The sequence below is a fragment of the Erigeron canadensis genome, chromosome 2 (genome assembly GCF_010389155.1).
Source record: "Erigeron canadensis isolate Cc75 chromosome 2, C_canadensis_v1, whole genome shotgun sequence".
NCBI classification, from domain to species: Eukaryota; Viridiplantae; Streptophyta; class Magnoliopsida; order Asterales; family Asteraceae; genus Erigeron; species Erigeron canadensis.
In genome coordinates this window covers 34,052,659-34,066,619 of record NC_057762.1, presented here as the reverse complement: position 1 = coordinate 34,066,619, position 13,961 = coordinate 34,052,659, and the positions used below count along the sequence as shown (strand labels likewise).

The window sequence follows — 13,961 nt, the reverse complement described above, 5'->3', positions numbered from 1 at the left end:
TTAAAGGCAAATGGGCGTTAATCTTATTCAAAAGTCAAGTCAAATTCAAACTAAAGTCAACTGGACAAAATATAAAAAGGTCTTTATATATATAATATAAAGTGCTTATTCATAAATTAAACTCTAGAACAAAGGTGCTAGATCCACTTCAGTCTACGCTCTTCCCTCATTCCCAACGCCCCCTTGATCACCTGCCGTATAAGAAGAAAAGGAATAGGGCTGAGCAAAAAGCCAAGTGAGCGGATATGACAAAAGCTGAATAATACAATATGACACGCGAATAGATATTTCAAAGAGAAACTTATTACTTAATTCAAATTAAAATACAAATATCTTATACTTAACAAACAAAATAAAATAAATCCAAATTTCATAAAATAATGCACTAAGAGACTTAATAAATAACTTATCAAAAGGGCCGAATGAATTCATAGGGTAGCTACTCCACTAATCATTCATTTTATGGTGCCAAACGTTTCGTATGACACTACGATAAACGTCCACCTCAAACTTATCACTTATATAGTTATGACCGATCCATACGCCTCCTATCTTAATACAATAATAATGAGCTCTAACCACTCCCGGGTTATCAAAAGGAGACGCCGCAGATATCACTTAATACACCGCTACGGTCGATGCCACGTCATCGGTGTCACAATGACGCGCTCATGGGACCTCCATGGATAGGTTTCTCTTAGGCACATTTTAAGGAACCGTTTTGACAACTTATACGCTTAAATAAATTTTCAAATGACAAGATTAATTTTTGAACAAAAATATAATTTATATATATAGATTTTGAGACAATTAAAATATATCGACTTAAAACCACATCTCCGTCTACCCAATTGGGAAACACTTGTACGAATCACTGCATCAAATGTAACACAAACATAACTTTTTCGGGACTATTTTCAAATTGGGTTTCAAGAGATGGTTTTGATACAATTATAGATAACAATATTATGATCCCCCAATCCACAATTATAAAGGTAACCTCGTTGATACATCAAAATGGAGAAATCATAATCTTATACAAAGGCTGACAAACAAATAATATTTCAAATAATATATATACTTATACAAATGATACGAAGTTTTGAGAAGAAAGATTTTACCAGAAGGATAGATCTTAATAGCACTAAGAATATCCGTACCTTAACTCCGAATGCAAGAATAGCAAAGATGAAATAATCGTCGAAGGAATGCAATCACCGAATCGAATCTAATAAATACAAATGGTATAAGCACAAAAGACATTTAAATTGAGAGTATGTAATATCCTTTATATTTTGTGAGTTATATACGTATATATTTGTTTGATGATTATTATGTGATTACAATCCATTCCAGCCCCTTGTAGAGTTACTATCGCGTATTAGTATTTAAATAATATGGACATGTAAAATAAGAGTGCTTCGTTACTGCTATAAGTAATATCGTATCATGTTTTGTAAGTATATTCAATATACTTGTTTGATGAAAATTCACAGTGACTAAATTTTAATTATAAGAAATCACCATTTCTGTTTAGATGAATATTTTGTACAAACTTGATGCTATCTTGGTTAATCTTGATAGATAAATAAACAATTGAATGTTTGTATTCTAAACCATAACCATTATCAGTCATAGCCAAATTTTATACATATATATAAACCTATTTCAAATAAATAAGTAAACAAAAATAATAAATCTTTTGACATAGATGAAACGTGACTTCTTAATTTGTTGATTTCGAACCGATGATTATTTGGTAGTGTAAATAATACTGATCTTTTGATCATAAAAACAACACACCATGTCTTTAAAAGCATTATAAAATGTATAGTGTAGTAAATTCTATAAAGACTTACCAATGGTAGTTGAAGATTTTGACAAAGCAGATTCTTTGATGAACTCCCTATATGTTTTTCCCTCTTTTTTTGTTTTTCTCTCTGACAGCCTCACGTACACACAAACAAGGACTCAAGGAGTAGTAAAATTTATAATATTTTCGATTGAGGTGTGGCTCTATTTAACCATAAATTGTTTTTATCTCTGACGTAATAAAATAGAAAGAACATATCCTTGCACAAAATTTGTGATTGTGTTGGCCTCGTATATTTAGAATAGATGTTTAGAGATAATATCAACTTTAATTCATTCTAATCTTTAATGTTCATTTATCACCTTGACTACGTTGACTAGCCTATCGAAACTTCCGCTCCACTTCGTTTCATATAGATGTAATAATAGCCGACCTCCTAGTAGCAAATTATGATTTATGTGTATCTCTTATTTGTATAACATACGTACTAATTATTATTTAATTTATCTATTATTAGTATTGTTATTTAATTCTTAATTCAATGTCTTATTAATATTTGGGGTATTACAGGTTTACTAATGTGCGCAACATCAAGCATCGACGACGAAATTCGATAGGTGGGATTCTTATTCCTTAGATATCAGCAAGCATCAACATCGGCATCTAGAAGTAAATTCAGCACCACTATGCCGATAGAAAGAGACGTTGGGTTGTATGGGTGCGTGCGTGTGATATTTTTCTTTGTCCGGGAAGAATTCTCACATTATATATATATATTGCTACCACAACTAAGAGAAAATAATAATGTTAACTTTTGATCTAGACCATTTAAATTCATTAAACAAAATAATCTTAGCCCTTAAAACTCAAAGTCAAACTATAGCTAATACAAAAGTCAAAGTAGAACTAACAAAGGATGTACTGTATATATTTCGAGAGTTACCTATTGCCATAAATTGTAATACGAAATTTAGAATGGCAATGGTGTCATGACTCAAGAAAGGCTGTAAAGTGGCTACATATAGCTTGCATTCAAACACACTATCATATATACATGAAAAGGTTTTACAATTCTTTCATATATACATGAAAGGTTTTACAATTCAAAAAATATGAAATGCTCACTAATTTTTTAATACATATATATATGTAAATCCTATATATACTAATCACTTTTAATTGAGCAATCACATTTTACATAAATCAAAATTTATAACCAACATGATATCTTTGTAAATGTGAAAAAATTTTATTCTATATCATTACCACTATAAAAGCCACAAACATTTTCTTTTCATTAATCCATTACAATTTTCAAATAACAAAATGCAAAAGGTAATGTATTTTTACATTCTCCATATTTTGTAAAATGGATGTCATTTGTATTATTGTATCACTTCTATTCTCATTTCCTTCTTTCAATACTAACAACGGCCTATTAGTCAAAATATTAAAAGAGAAGTTAAAAGCATTCATATGTTTTAAGAGTACCATATGTTCTGACACTATCAAGGAATGACGTCGATGTAGCTTTCAAGTATGCACCTGGAGTTGCTATTGGATGGGAGGTGTCCAGGTTAGTTTCGCAAGTTTAATATAATTTCATTCTCATGCACATTATTTGTACAGTGTATATATATTTTTGTTCCAGTCAGGGTCAGTGTCTGGGTCTTATCATAAATGAAGATGATCATATGGCTATAGGCGGACAACAAAAACAGGAGATGCAAGCTTCAAAGAAATTGCATAGAGAGGAAACTACGAACATCACTTTTGTTAAAATTGTCTTTGTAGGATTTTTTTTAAAATATTTTTTTTTAAATTTAAATACATTTATCATGGTTTGTTGAAAAAAAAAAAAACAAAAATGTGAGGCAAATATAAAAGCAATAAAATGGTTAATGGTACAATATTTCATATATTCATATATTTTGGTTTTTTCATTGTCAATGGTTCGATATTTTTATGTTTTAAGATCTTAATTTGTTGTATTTAAATGTTTTTTTGTTTCCTTTATTTTTACACATACAAGGAGTCAAGGACACATTAATTAAAAATTAAATTTTTTAAGCATTTAGTAATAGATAAATGATAAAAATAAAAATAAAAATTGAATAACACACGAGTTGGAAAGATACGCCTAAACCTTTATATATATGAACTCATACGAATTGCATATATTTTGATAATAGACTATTAGTTCTTTTTTTAGTATCATTACAAGGAAGAGACTAATATAAGAAAACAAGTACACATAAATCTAACTAATCTGATAAATGTTATAATTCTTACTGTAAAACAAATGCATGAATCTAAACTATTGTATATATATGATTTTAAATATCATACTTAAAAATTACGCGTATATACTAATTCACTTTCATTGCAATTTAACTAATGTAATAATCACACAAATTTTTATGGTTTTATAAAGACGGAATGCTTCCAAAATTTGATAAACTTTGATCTAAAAGATATTTTTAACAAAAATACATGCTTACTAATTTTTAAAAATTATATATATATATATATTGCCGGTAGAGTTGAGAGAAAAAAAATTGAATTCTCTCGCTTCTAATTGACTGATGGTTTTATTTTATTGTGTTTTGATTGGTTGAGTCTAATTTTGAAAATGATTTAACATTTATTTATACAAGAATCTTTTCATTAATGAAGTTAAATATAAAACAAATATACTAGTAATATATTTGGCTATTTAAAGAAGAGGCTTAATATTAGATACAAACAAATTTTTTAAAAAAATATAATAGTTCTGATTTATTTTTAATTTAACTTGAACATAATAAAAAACAAATTAATATATATGGGTTGGTAAATTGACTGCGGTCTATATAACTAGAACACAATTGTCAAACATAACGAGAATAGTAGCTTATCAACATTATTACTATATATTGTTAAACATATGGTTTTTTAAAGTTCGTTCAGAAAAAGTGGGATTATGTACTCCACCATTATTATTCATGCATAGTTATATATTTATAATATTTTACAATATCTTAAGAGAGGGTTTTTTACATATCTTCATCCTTTTAAAAAAAAATCCTTAAAAAAAATACAAAAGTTATAATTATTTATAGTGTATAATTTTACTCAAATTTATAATTAAATTTTTTAACCAATAAGAGTTTTTTTTAACATACATAAAAATTCATAGAAAGCTTTATTTATGATATACGTTTGTCAATTAGGACCACGCCAATTGGGTTGACAAGTTAAAATTCTTTAACCTTAATCAGACCCACTAAAGTTTCATATCATAGATTACAACTAAGACCCAACTCGCGTCAATCTGTAGGTTTGTGGGTTATTAGGTTAAATGGGTTGTTATTGGATCAATAAAGTCAAATGAGTTGTTTTTTAGACAAATTGGTTGACGGGTTGAAATGTCAAATGTGTGGTTTTGTGTCAAACGGATCAGTACCCAGTCAAATTTTGACCAAAAACCGGTTTCAAACCGGGTCGAGTTGGGTCAAACCCGTTTTTGGTCCCGTTGACCAAAAAACCGGGTTGGGTTGAGTAAAAACTGTTTTTGTACACCACTAGGTGGATATGAAAACCCAAGGAGCCAACCCAAACTAACCTGAAAAAAATCAAGTTGTTGGGTTGGCAGGTTGAGATACCTGACCTAAAATTGTTTTTCTTCAAATTGGGTATCAGGTTAGATCAACTATTGACAACCTTAACATGATATACCCAATATTACACGTGTGTAAAATTTTATCTGAACTTTATATTCAATTTATCGTATTAAACTTTATATATCAATAAATATGAAAAAAAAAATACTAATATCATAAGACTCATAAATATATCAATGAACAAAACTAAACATTCATCTTTACTATTAAATTATATGTTTTTTTTCTCTTTTTCACAATACATTTTCTAATAATTTGACGTATATTTTTTTGCAATGTATGATGCATATATCAATTTATATTTTTACCCGGGCACTGACCGGGTATTAATCTAGTTCACATTTGGACCAATGTGTCATGGACCTGTTTTATAAGCTCGCATCTCACACTTAATCTCTATCATGCGATGTTTACATCCAATTGTTGTCGCAATACATGTAATTTATAATCTTCAAAGTTGTTCACCTGGGAAGTTGAAAAGTTTTTAGTTAAACGATAAAATTGTTTGGCTGTTACATTAATTTGGTTGGGAAAAAAAAAAAAAAAAAGTTGAAAATAGTTTCACTTATGCAAAGGGAAGTGATAATTGTACCATAATATTTGATATACTTACCACACTGTACATGTTTCATAACACATTGTACAACAATGTAATGCACAAAAGTGGTAAATTTATCAAATTCTGTGGTACGAATATCACTCCCTTATGCAAAACACAAAACATAATATTTATTAAGATGTTAAAATAAAGGAAATTGATAATGACAACCCTAAGGGCTGTCACTAACAACATATTACATGCTTAAAAACTTGTACATTATATATTAAAAACTGTCCCCTGATTTTTCTAACAGCAAGGTACAAATTTTAATGCACCCAATTAGTTGTTACTGACAACCTTAAGGGCTGTCACTAACAAAACCCTAAAATAAAAGATCATAAACAAGTTTAGGTTATAAAAACCAATCAACAAAATGGATAATTAACATTAGGTATTGATAAGCATAACCTCATAAGGATCATTTCTTCACAAAATGATCCATAACACAAATAGAAAATGACTTAGAAGTAAAATAAATAAATAAATTACAACATAAAGTCAAGTTGCCTTATATAAACAAGCAAGATACTATATGAACCAAGTGATGGGTTGGTGGTAATTAAGGAGTGAACGGGTTGGTGTAACTTTAACTGTGTTTTGTAAAATGTATTTGGTGTTGCCGTTTGTATTATTTTTTCTAGCATTTTGTGAGTGTTATTAATAGTATTTTGTGTTTATTTGGTAAGATAAAAAAAATACGTGATGAGAGAATGAGGTGAATTTTGTGCCCATATATGATCGGATGAGATGAGAATTTTCTCGAGTTAAAAAACAACTTGGTTATCAAGTTGTGATTTTTTAGATAATGAAAACTAATAAGATATTCAATTCGCATTTAACGTATTTTGTATACTCACTATACATTATATGGGAAGACATATTCTCCTAAGTACGAGTATTATCTTAAATATCCTTTTAAAACATATGAATTTCATCATATCTTTTCTTAATTTTATCCTTTAATTGTTTCACATATCCTCATAAAAAATTTTAGGCTAAACTTTTGAAAAGATTTATCAAACTTTAGGATACGTTTAGTTCAAGAAAATGTTTTCTTGTTTTTCATTTTCAAGAAAAATGAAAAGGGTTTTTCAGTTATTTGAAAATTTTAAAAATGCGTTCATTATAAAATATGCAATTTTTATTTTCCATTTTAAAAAATAAAAAACATGTTCAAAATTTACTTGTTTTTGTTTTCTAATTCTCCATCTTATTAGCTTGGAAAATAAAAACACAAAAAAAAAAAAGTAGTTTCCTAATTTTAGTTCAAATAATGGAAACAAGGATTTTTTTTTTTGGAAAATTGTTATAGAAAAATACAATTTGAACACGTTTTATGTTTTCCTTGTTTTTCTTAAAAAATAAAAATATAAAACAAAAGATGTTTTCTAAACGCCCTCTTAGTAAGTCTTGTCTTAGATAGGATTTTCATGCCTCATGCGGTTGGATGACACCACTTCGCTGTAAAAGTACCCCATCAAACAACAAACACACTCAACAACAGTATCATTAAGGCTATCTCCAAATGGGTGTCATTGGGTGCCCTTAGGTGCCCTTGCCGGATTTTTTGAAGGATACCCTTACTTGTCCTTACATAATATATTTTTGTTTTTAGTGGAGGTAAAAGGATATGTAAGAATATGTAAGAATGTTTGTATGGTTGGAGATAAAATTATAAGATTTGAAAGATTTATAAGGATGTATAAGGATTTGTAAGGATATGATGTGGTAGCCAATGTTTTAAATACCGGTAAATACCGGCCGGTATTACCGGTATTACTGGTATCGGAGACCACACCGGTATTTTAAGTCTGATATTTTTTCGGTATTTTCACTATTCAATACCGGCTGGTATTTCCGGTATTTTCAAAATATAAATTTTGATTTTTTAAAAAAATTATTTTTATAATATTTTAATGTTATTTTTTGTTATTTGTGAACTTTAAAAACTATATTTTATTATAAATACATATTTGGTAATTTTTTGAGTAAATTATAATTGCATTTTGACTTTTTTTTGTTAAATTGTAACAAGTTTTGTAGGATTTTGACAAAAAAAATATAATAAATTAAAAATATTCCTACCGGCCGGCAATTCCGGTATTAACGATAATACCGGAAAATTTTTTCACGCCGGTATAACTAAAATACCGGTTTTTAAAACATTAGTGGTAGCTCAAAGATACCTAATATCTAAAAAAAAAAAAAAAAAAAAAAAAAGTCTAATATTATGTGTAGACATTTTTAGGATTGGAGATACCGGTTTCCTTTTCGGTCGTCTCATGAAAATTCTCCCAAATAACTTAAAAAAGTCTAATATCTTCGTTTTATGCCAACTCATCAATTCATCATGGTTTGCCATATGTACGAAAAACATATTGTACACACAATATTTAGTTTAGAAAAATGTGTTTCACACACCAACTGTTTGTTAAAAAATTTATATCTATATCTTCCCAAGATCCCAGCTCACTAGTTATGTTCCTTCTTTTTTTTTTTTTGAAAGTAGCTCACTAGTTATGTATCCACCCGGAAATCTCGATTCAGTGTCACCGATAATACAAGATTTTATGAACTCTGCTTATTCATAACATATATCTTGTTTTAATGGCAGAAAATATTGTGTTCTTCAATAAGGTATCCTTTTTTTTTTATAATAAATATGGTTTGTTACTAGTTTAATTTAAGTTCATAACGTTTTTCTTGTTATAATTGCATGCATTGATTGGATTTGCGATAGATGGTTTATTTTTCTGATTAGAAGTATAATTTGTGAACATCTTTTTATTCAAAATTGAAACCCTTATAAATTATTCTCTCTCACTATATATATATACAATTAAAGGTTTACAGTAACATGAAATGGGTTAAGATTAAATAGATAAAATGTAGATGTATCACCCACTGCTCTGTTCCACGGGTTTTGGGTCTCAATAGCTCGACGGGATATGGGGAGGTTGAGATGTAGACGGGTTTTATCGGCCTTTGCTACATGGAAATGGGTTATGAGTGAATGTTACTGTTTATTTAATTAATCTGATAAAGTTACAAAAAAAAAAAAATTTGTTCTTTCCGGTTGATGTATATCTCTTTGATTATCTAATAAATGTTGCTTGAATATTATTTATATGTGTTGAATTTCTTGAATTGGGTTTTGGGCATTTTCATCATCCACTTACCATCTTCCAGCTCTTAAGTGGCAGCCACATTAGCATACTTATGTAAGTGATAAATGGATGGTGAATATTATTCAAGTTTTCTCCTTTGGTTTGTGAAATTGGGGCTTTTTTAATGTATATTCACTAATACGAAAGACAAAATAGATAGTGCATGTAATATTCTATGATTTTATCGAATTCGCCCTTGATGTATTTACTGAAGTTTAATTTCATAGCTCCCAATTTTACAATCAATTCTCATGGTTTACAGGATGTACTCATAATCAAACCTCCGAAGAAGTCTTTAGTGGTATTGAGACTAATAGTATTAGTCTTTTCAATGGTGTTTGGTATTTACATATGTTCAATATGTTCTAAGCAAATAAACATTCAAACCAACAACACGTTTTTAGACATTCAAGAAATCCAAAGGCCCTGTTACCACTCCCTCGTTGATCGATCACAGATCCCTTTTTTGCATTACCCAAATCCCAAAACTTTTAATAGGTAAAATGTTGAAAGTTTTAAACTTTGTCTCCTTTTGGTGATTTCTAGTGTATCTTTATATATTGTTTTAGTTTGTATTTTCAGGTTGGAATGTGCAGGGAATCCTGTGCGTTTGTTTGCGATTTTGTCTATGCAAAGATCAGGAAGTGGATGGTTCGAGACACTGTTGAACAGTCATATAAATGTTAGCTCTAATGGTGAAATTTTTGGTTCGAAAATTAGGAGGAATAACATTTCGGCGATTATTAAAACGCTTGATCGCGTGTATAATTTGGATTGGTTTACTAGTTCTTCCAAGAATGAATGTTCTGCTGCAATTGGCTTCAAATGGATGCTTAATCAGGTATAACTCTATGTTTTTAACTGTTAAGTTAGATAAACTAATCTTTTGTACTTATTTGTGAAATCTCTGTTGGTAGGTATAGATTCTTAACTTATTCCCGGAGTATTGTAGCAACTGGGTAATGTTATTTCAAGTTGCTAGAAGGTTATTGTTTAAGCCATGGAAAGGACTAATGGATTTTAGAATAGAGATGATGTGTGCACCACAAAATTGCTTCACAGACCACCCACATATGTTGTGATGTGGTTGCTTCATCTACTGTTGATACCGTACCCTCCCCAAGGTCTGCAAAGTAATTTTGGTGGTGTACAAATTGCCTCCCCATTTCCAGGACCCTTGCTTCTTTTTTTACTTTCATACTAATCATGGATCTTACAACGAAAGAAAAAAACAATTTGCAAGGTGGTGGTTTTAAAAGGATAGTATGATATACTATGATGATCTATTTGTGAACACGTTTACATTTATACAGTTAATCTAACTTTGATCTTTTAAAGCAGTGTTCAAATTTGTTGTTATTATTGATTTTCAGAGAAACCTATTATTTATTTATGGTTCATATAAATGCAGGGTTTGATGGAACACCCTAAAGAAATCGTGGACTACTTCAATGATAATGGTGTGTCTGTAATATTTCTATTGAGAAGAAACGTGCTTCGTAGATTGGTTTCCATGCTTGCCAATTCGTATGATAAAGATGCAAAAGTTTTAAATGGAGTTCATGTGTCTCATGTACACTCACGCGAAGAGGTCCGCCTTTTCCTCACTTGTTTTTCCCTGAAATGGGAAGTACAAAAATCTCTCATATATAACTACAGCCATTGAAACAAACACATTGAAGAGAGCCGCAGGTTAAAGTTGCTAAAAGCCTAAAATAAACTCATTGCGACAAGTTATACGTAGGGTTACTTAAACAAGTTCATTCTGACCAAAGTCAATATAATAGACTCGTTTAAGCCCGAGACAACACTACGTTTAACAACTATAGCTTGTATGTTCTTTGTACGCTTTGAAAATCTACGGAAAAAAGAATACAGTACATACCCAACTAAGTGAAAATAGCACAGGAGATACCGCATTAAATTTCATTTTTGATGCTTACAGGCTTCAAAACTTTCTACATACAGACCTACAATCAACATAACATCACTCACATTGGATTTGAGAGATATGGAAACTACGGCCATGAAAGCACTTGAGTACTTCAACAGTACCAGGCATATGATTCTTTACTATGAGGATCTCATCAAAAATTCTTCTGTAAGTAACTAAGTACAATTACTTTAGCATAAAGTCTATATAACTGCTGGTCATTCTTTCTTTCAATGGTGGTTGCAGAAACTCATAGAAGTTCAAGATTTTCTGAAGCTCCCACATATGAAGTTGACCAGCCGACAAGTGAAGATACACAAAGGATCATTATCAGAACATATAAAGAATTGGAACGATGTTAATAGTACTCTTTATGGAACAACTTATCAGAAGCTTCTTCAAGCCGACTATTGATTCATGGCTATGTAAATGATGGTTTAGTGACTTAGTCAACTAATTCGTACACCACAGTATCGAGAAAGAAAACAAAAAAAAGGTCAGTTTTGTTGTTGTAGGTTACATATGTTTGCTAACTTGTATCGTTTAGGTATGCTTAGTTTTGGTATTCTTATAAAGTTAGTATCTTGCTAGCTTATACCGTTTGTTGCAAGTGCGTATAAGCCACTGCTGACAACCGAATTTATTAAGTTCCCTAGTGAATTAAAAGTTGAGATTGTTCGTTTTACCCATATTTCCTTAAGTTTGTAATGCCATATTGTAAGTCTTGTATGGAGTAGTTCGTAATTATATATAAAAATATCAAGGGGAAAAAGTTATGGCTTATGTTGGCTTTGAATCTTTGTGTGGAGAACCAATGCTAGTAACATTTAGTCTGTGTTCTCGAGTTTATATGTAAAGGAAGGAGAAAGAAGAGAAGATGGATGAATGGAAGAGAAGAGGTGGAGTTTCCTTCCTTCCAAATCATCCCAAAAGTGGGAGGAAAATATCTTTAACAAATTTTATAGAATTCTCCTTCCAAATCTTTTCCCTTCTTTTCTCTTCTTACCTTAAATAAAACTCAAGAACCCAAATATTTTTAAAATCCTTTATAATCTTTTCCTTTCCTTTTAAAACAAAATTCAAGAACATACCCTTAACCTGTGTTCTCGAGTTTTTTTATAAAGAAAAGGGAAAGAAGTGAAGAGAGATGAATGAAAGAGAAAGAGGTGATTTTCTTTCCTTCTAAATCATCCCAAAAATGGGAAAAAATATCCTTAACAAAACCTATTAAATTCTCTTCCCATATCATTTCTTTTCCTTTTTCTTTTTCTCTTAAATAAAACTCAAGAACACAATTTTTTTTAAAATCCTTCTTAATCTTTTCCTTTCCCTTTAAACAAAAACTCAAGAACATAGCCTTACTATGTGTTTCTTGAAACTTAATCTTGTGTGCTATCACTAGCTGAAGAGATGATGCATGTCGATGACCACTAACACTCTTTTCTATAAGCAGCTAATGGTCAGGCTCTTGTTTATAATTATACCAACACAAGTAAAGTCTTGGTTGCACAAAACCCAATGTAATGAAGGATAGTTTTGATCAATGATCATGGTAATATTGTTTGATGGCTCATTCCGTATGTAAACATAATTAACTTAAAAAATCATAATTTAAAACAATGTGTGGTCCTTTTATATCAATTTAATGGATAGATTGTACTCAAACTTTAGAGCAAAATCGGATACTCTCTCTCTTTGATTGGCGATTTGGCGCGAAATATCTTCAAACGCTAACCGTTTTTCCACCATTAAAATCCTTCATTTCTTCATCAATTCCTCATCATTTTTCTTCGTTCTTCATGTTTTTTCAATCTAATTCACATTCCGCACAACCCTATCAGTTCAATTTTGCGAATTTTTGCAGTATCTAAAACCCTAGATTTTGGGGTTTTTTTGCAAAATGCCTAAAAAAAGAACTTCTGGTAGGAGTACGAGAACTCCAATTAATTTGGGTGACTATGTGCTGAATAATAAGAATAATAGCCATAATAAACAATATAGTGAAGATAATAGTAATAAAAATGATGATGACGTCAATATAATGAAGGAAAAGGCTGAATTGGAGGTTGGAAGTGGTAATAAAGATGATGGCAAAAAGGAATTAGATACTGACAAGGAAGAGGGAGAGGTTATGGTTGAGCTTGATAAGGAGAATGAGACATTTCCTTCTGCAAGTCATTCTGGTAGCCCTATTACTGATGTTAATATGGATAGATTTCCCAATACTAGTATGGATAAAATTTCTTTTGCAAATATTGTTAAGAATAAGAGTGGTGAGATTGAGAAAACTTTGTTCTATGTTCCTACTGAGAGGAATGGAAAAGGAGAAGAGGTGGTTATTTTTGAAGAAGAATTGGTTTTGGAAGGATTTGAAAAATGGAAACAAACTGCTTGTGGTTTTTTCTTGGGTTGTAGTATGCCTTTGAATGAAATGAGACATAACTTGAGAAGAATGTGGGGAAAATTTGGTTTGGGAGATATTCTGAAGGATAACAAAGACATTTGTTATTTCAAGTTCAAGAATAAGGAGGGAATGAATTTTGTTGTTGAGCAGAGCCCATGGATGGTGAATGGAAAGCCTTTAATAGTTCAGGAATGGAATCCTGAGGTGAGTATTGAGAAAATTGAACCTAATAGATTGCCTATTTGGGTGAAACTTAGCAATATTCCTTTGGAAGCTTGGAGTGTGAGAGGTATTAGTACCTTAGCTAGCAGACTTGGAAAACCTTTAATGATGGACATGATGACTGCTTCTGTGTGTCATTCTGGGACTGGGAGGATAGGG

At 30.4% G+C, this 13,961-nt stretch overlaps 1 protein-coding gene and 1 long non-coding RNA gene across 4 annotated transcripts; one reads left to right on the top strand and one right to left on the bottom strand.

The window, feature by feature from the left end:
* Positions 1 to 2,098, bottom strand: LOC122586297. The gene is made up of 3 exons (XR_006321945.1): positions 1,860 to 2,098; positions 1,161 to 1,228; positions 1 to 191 (listed from the first exon to the last, which is right to left on the bottom strand). It is a non-coding gene; the product is annotated as an uncharacterized LOC122586297 (long non-coding RNA).
* A 6,400-nt stretch (positions 2,099 to 8,498) lies between these two features.
* LOC122588788 (nodulation protein H) lies at positions 8,499 to 11,933 on the top strand. 3 transcript variants are annotated; one of them, XM_043760988.1, is made up of 6 exons: positions 8,499 to 8,713; positions 9,506 to 9,741; positions 9,826 to 10,084; positions 10,655 to 10,834; positions 11,189 to 11,344; positions 11,423 to 11,933. In XM_043760988.1, exons 1-6 carry the CDS (start codon positions 8,684 to 8,686, stop codon positions 11,588 to 11,590), a joined length of 1,029 nt encoding a protein of 342 aa, XP_043616923.1. In that variant the 5' UTR covers positions 8,499 to 8,683; the 3' UTR covers positions 11,591 to 11,933. The 3 variants fall into 3 exon arrangements, with proteins under 3 accessions (XP_043616923.1, XP_043616924.1, XP_043616922.1); XM_043760987.1 differs by lacking the exon at positions 8,499 to 8,713 and having other exon boundaries at positions 9,246 to 9,741; XM_043760989.1 differs by lacking the exons at positions 8,499 to 8,713; positions 11,423 to 11,933 and having other exon boundaries at positions 9,189 to 9,741; positions 11,212 to 11,300.
* The last annotated feature ends 2,028 nt before the right edge of the window (positions 11,934 to 13,961 follow it).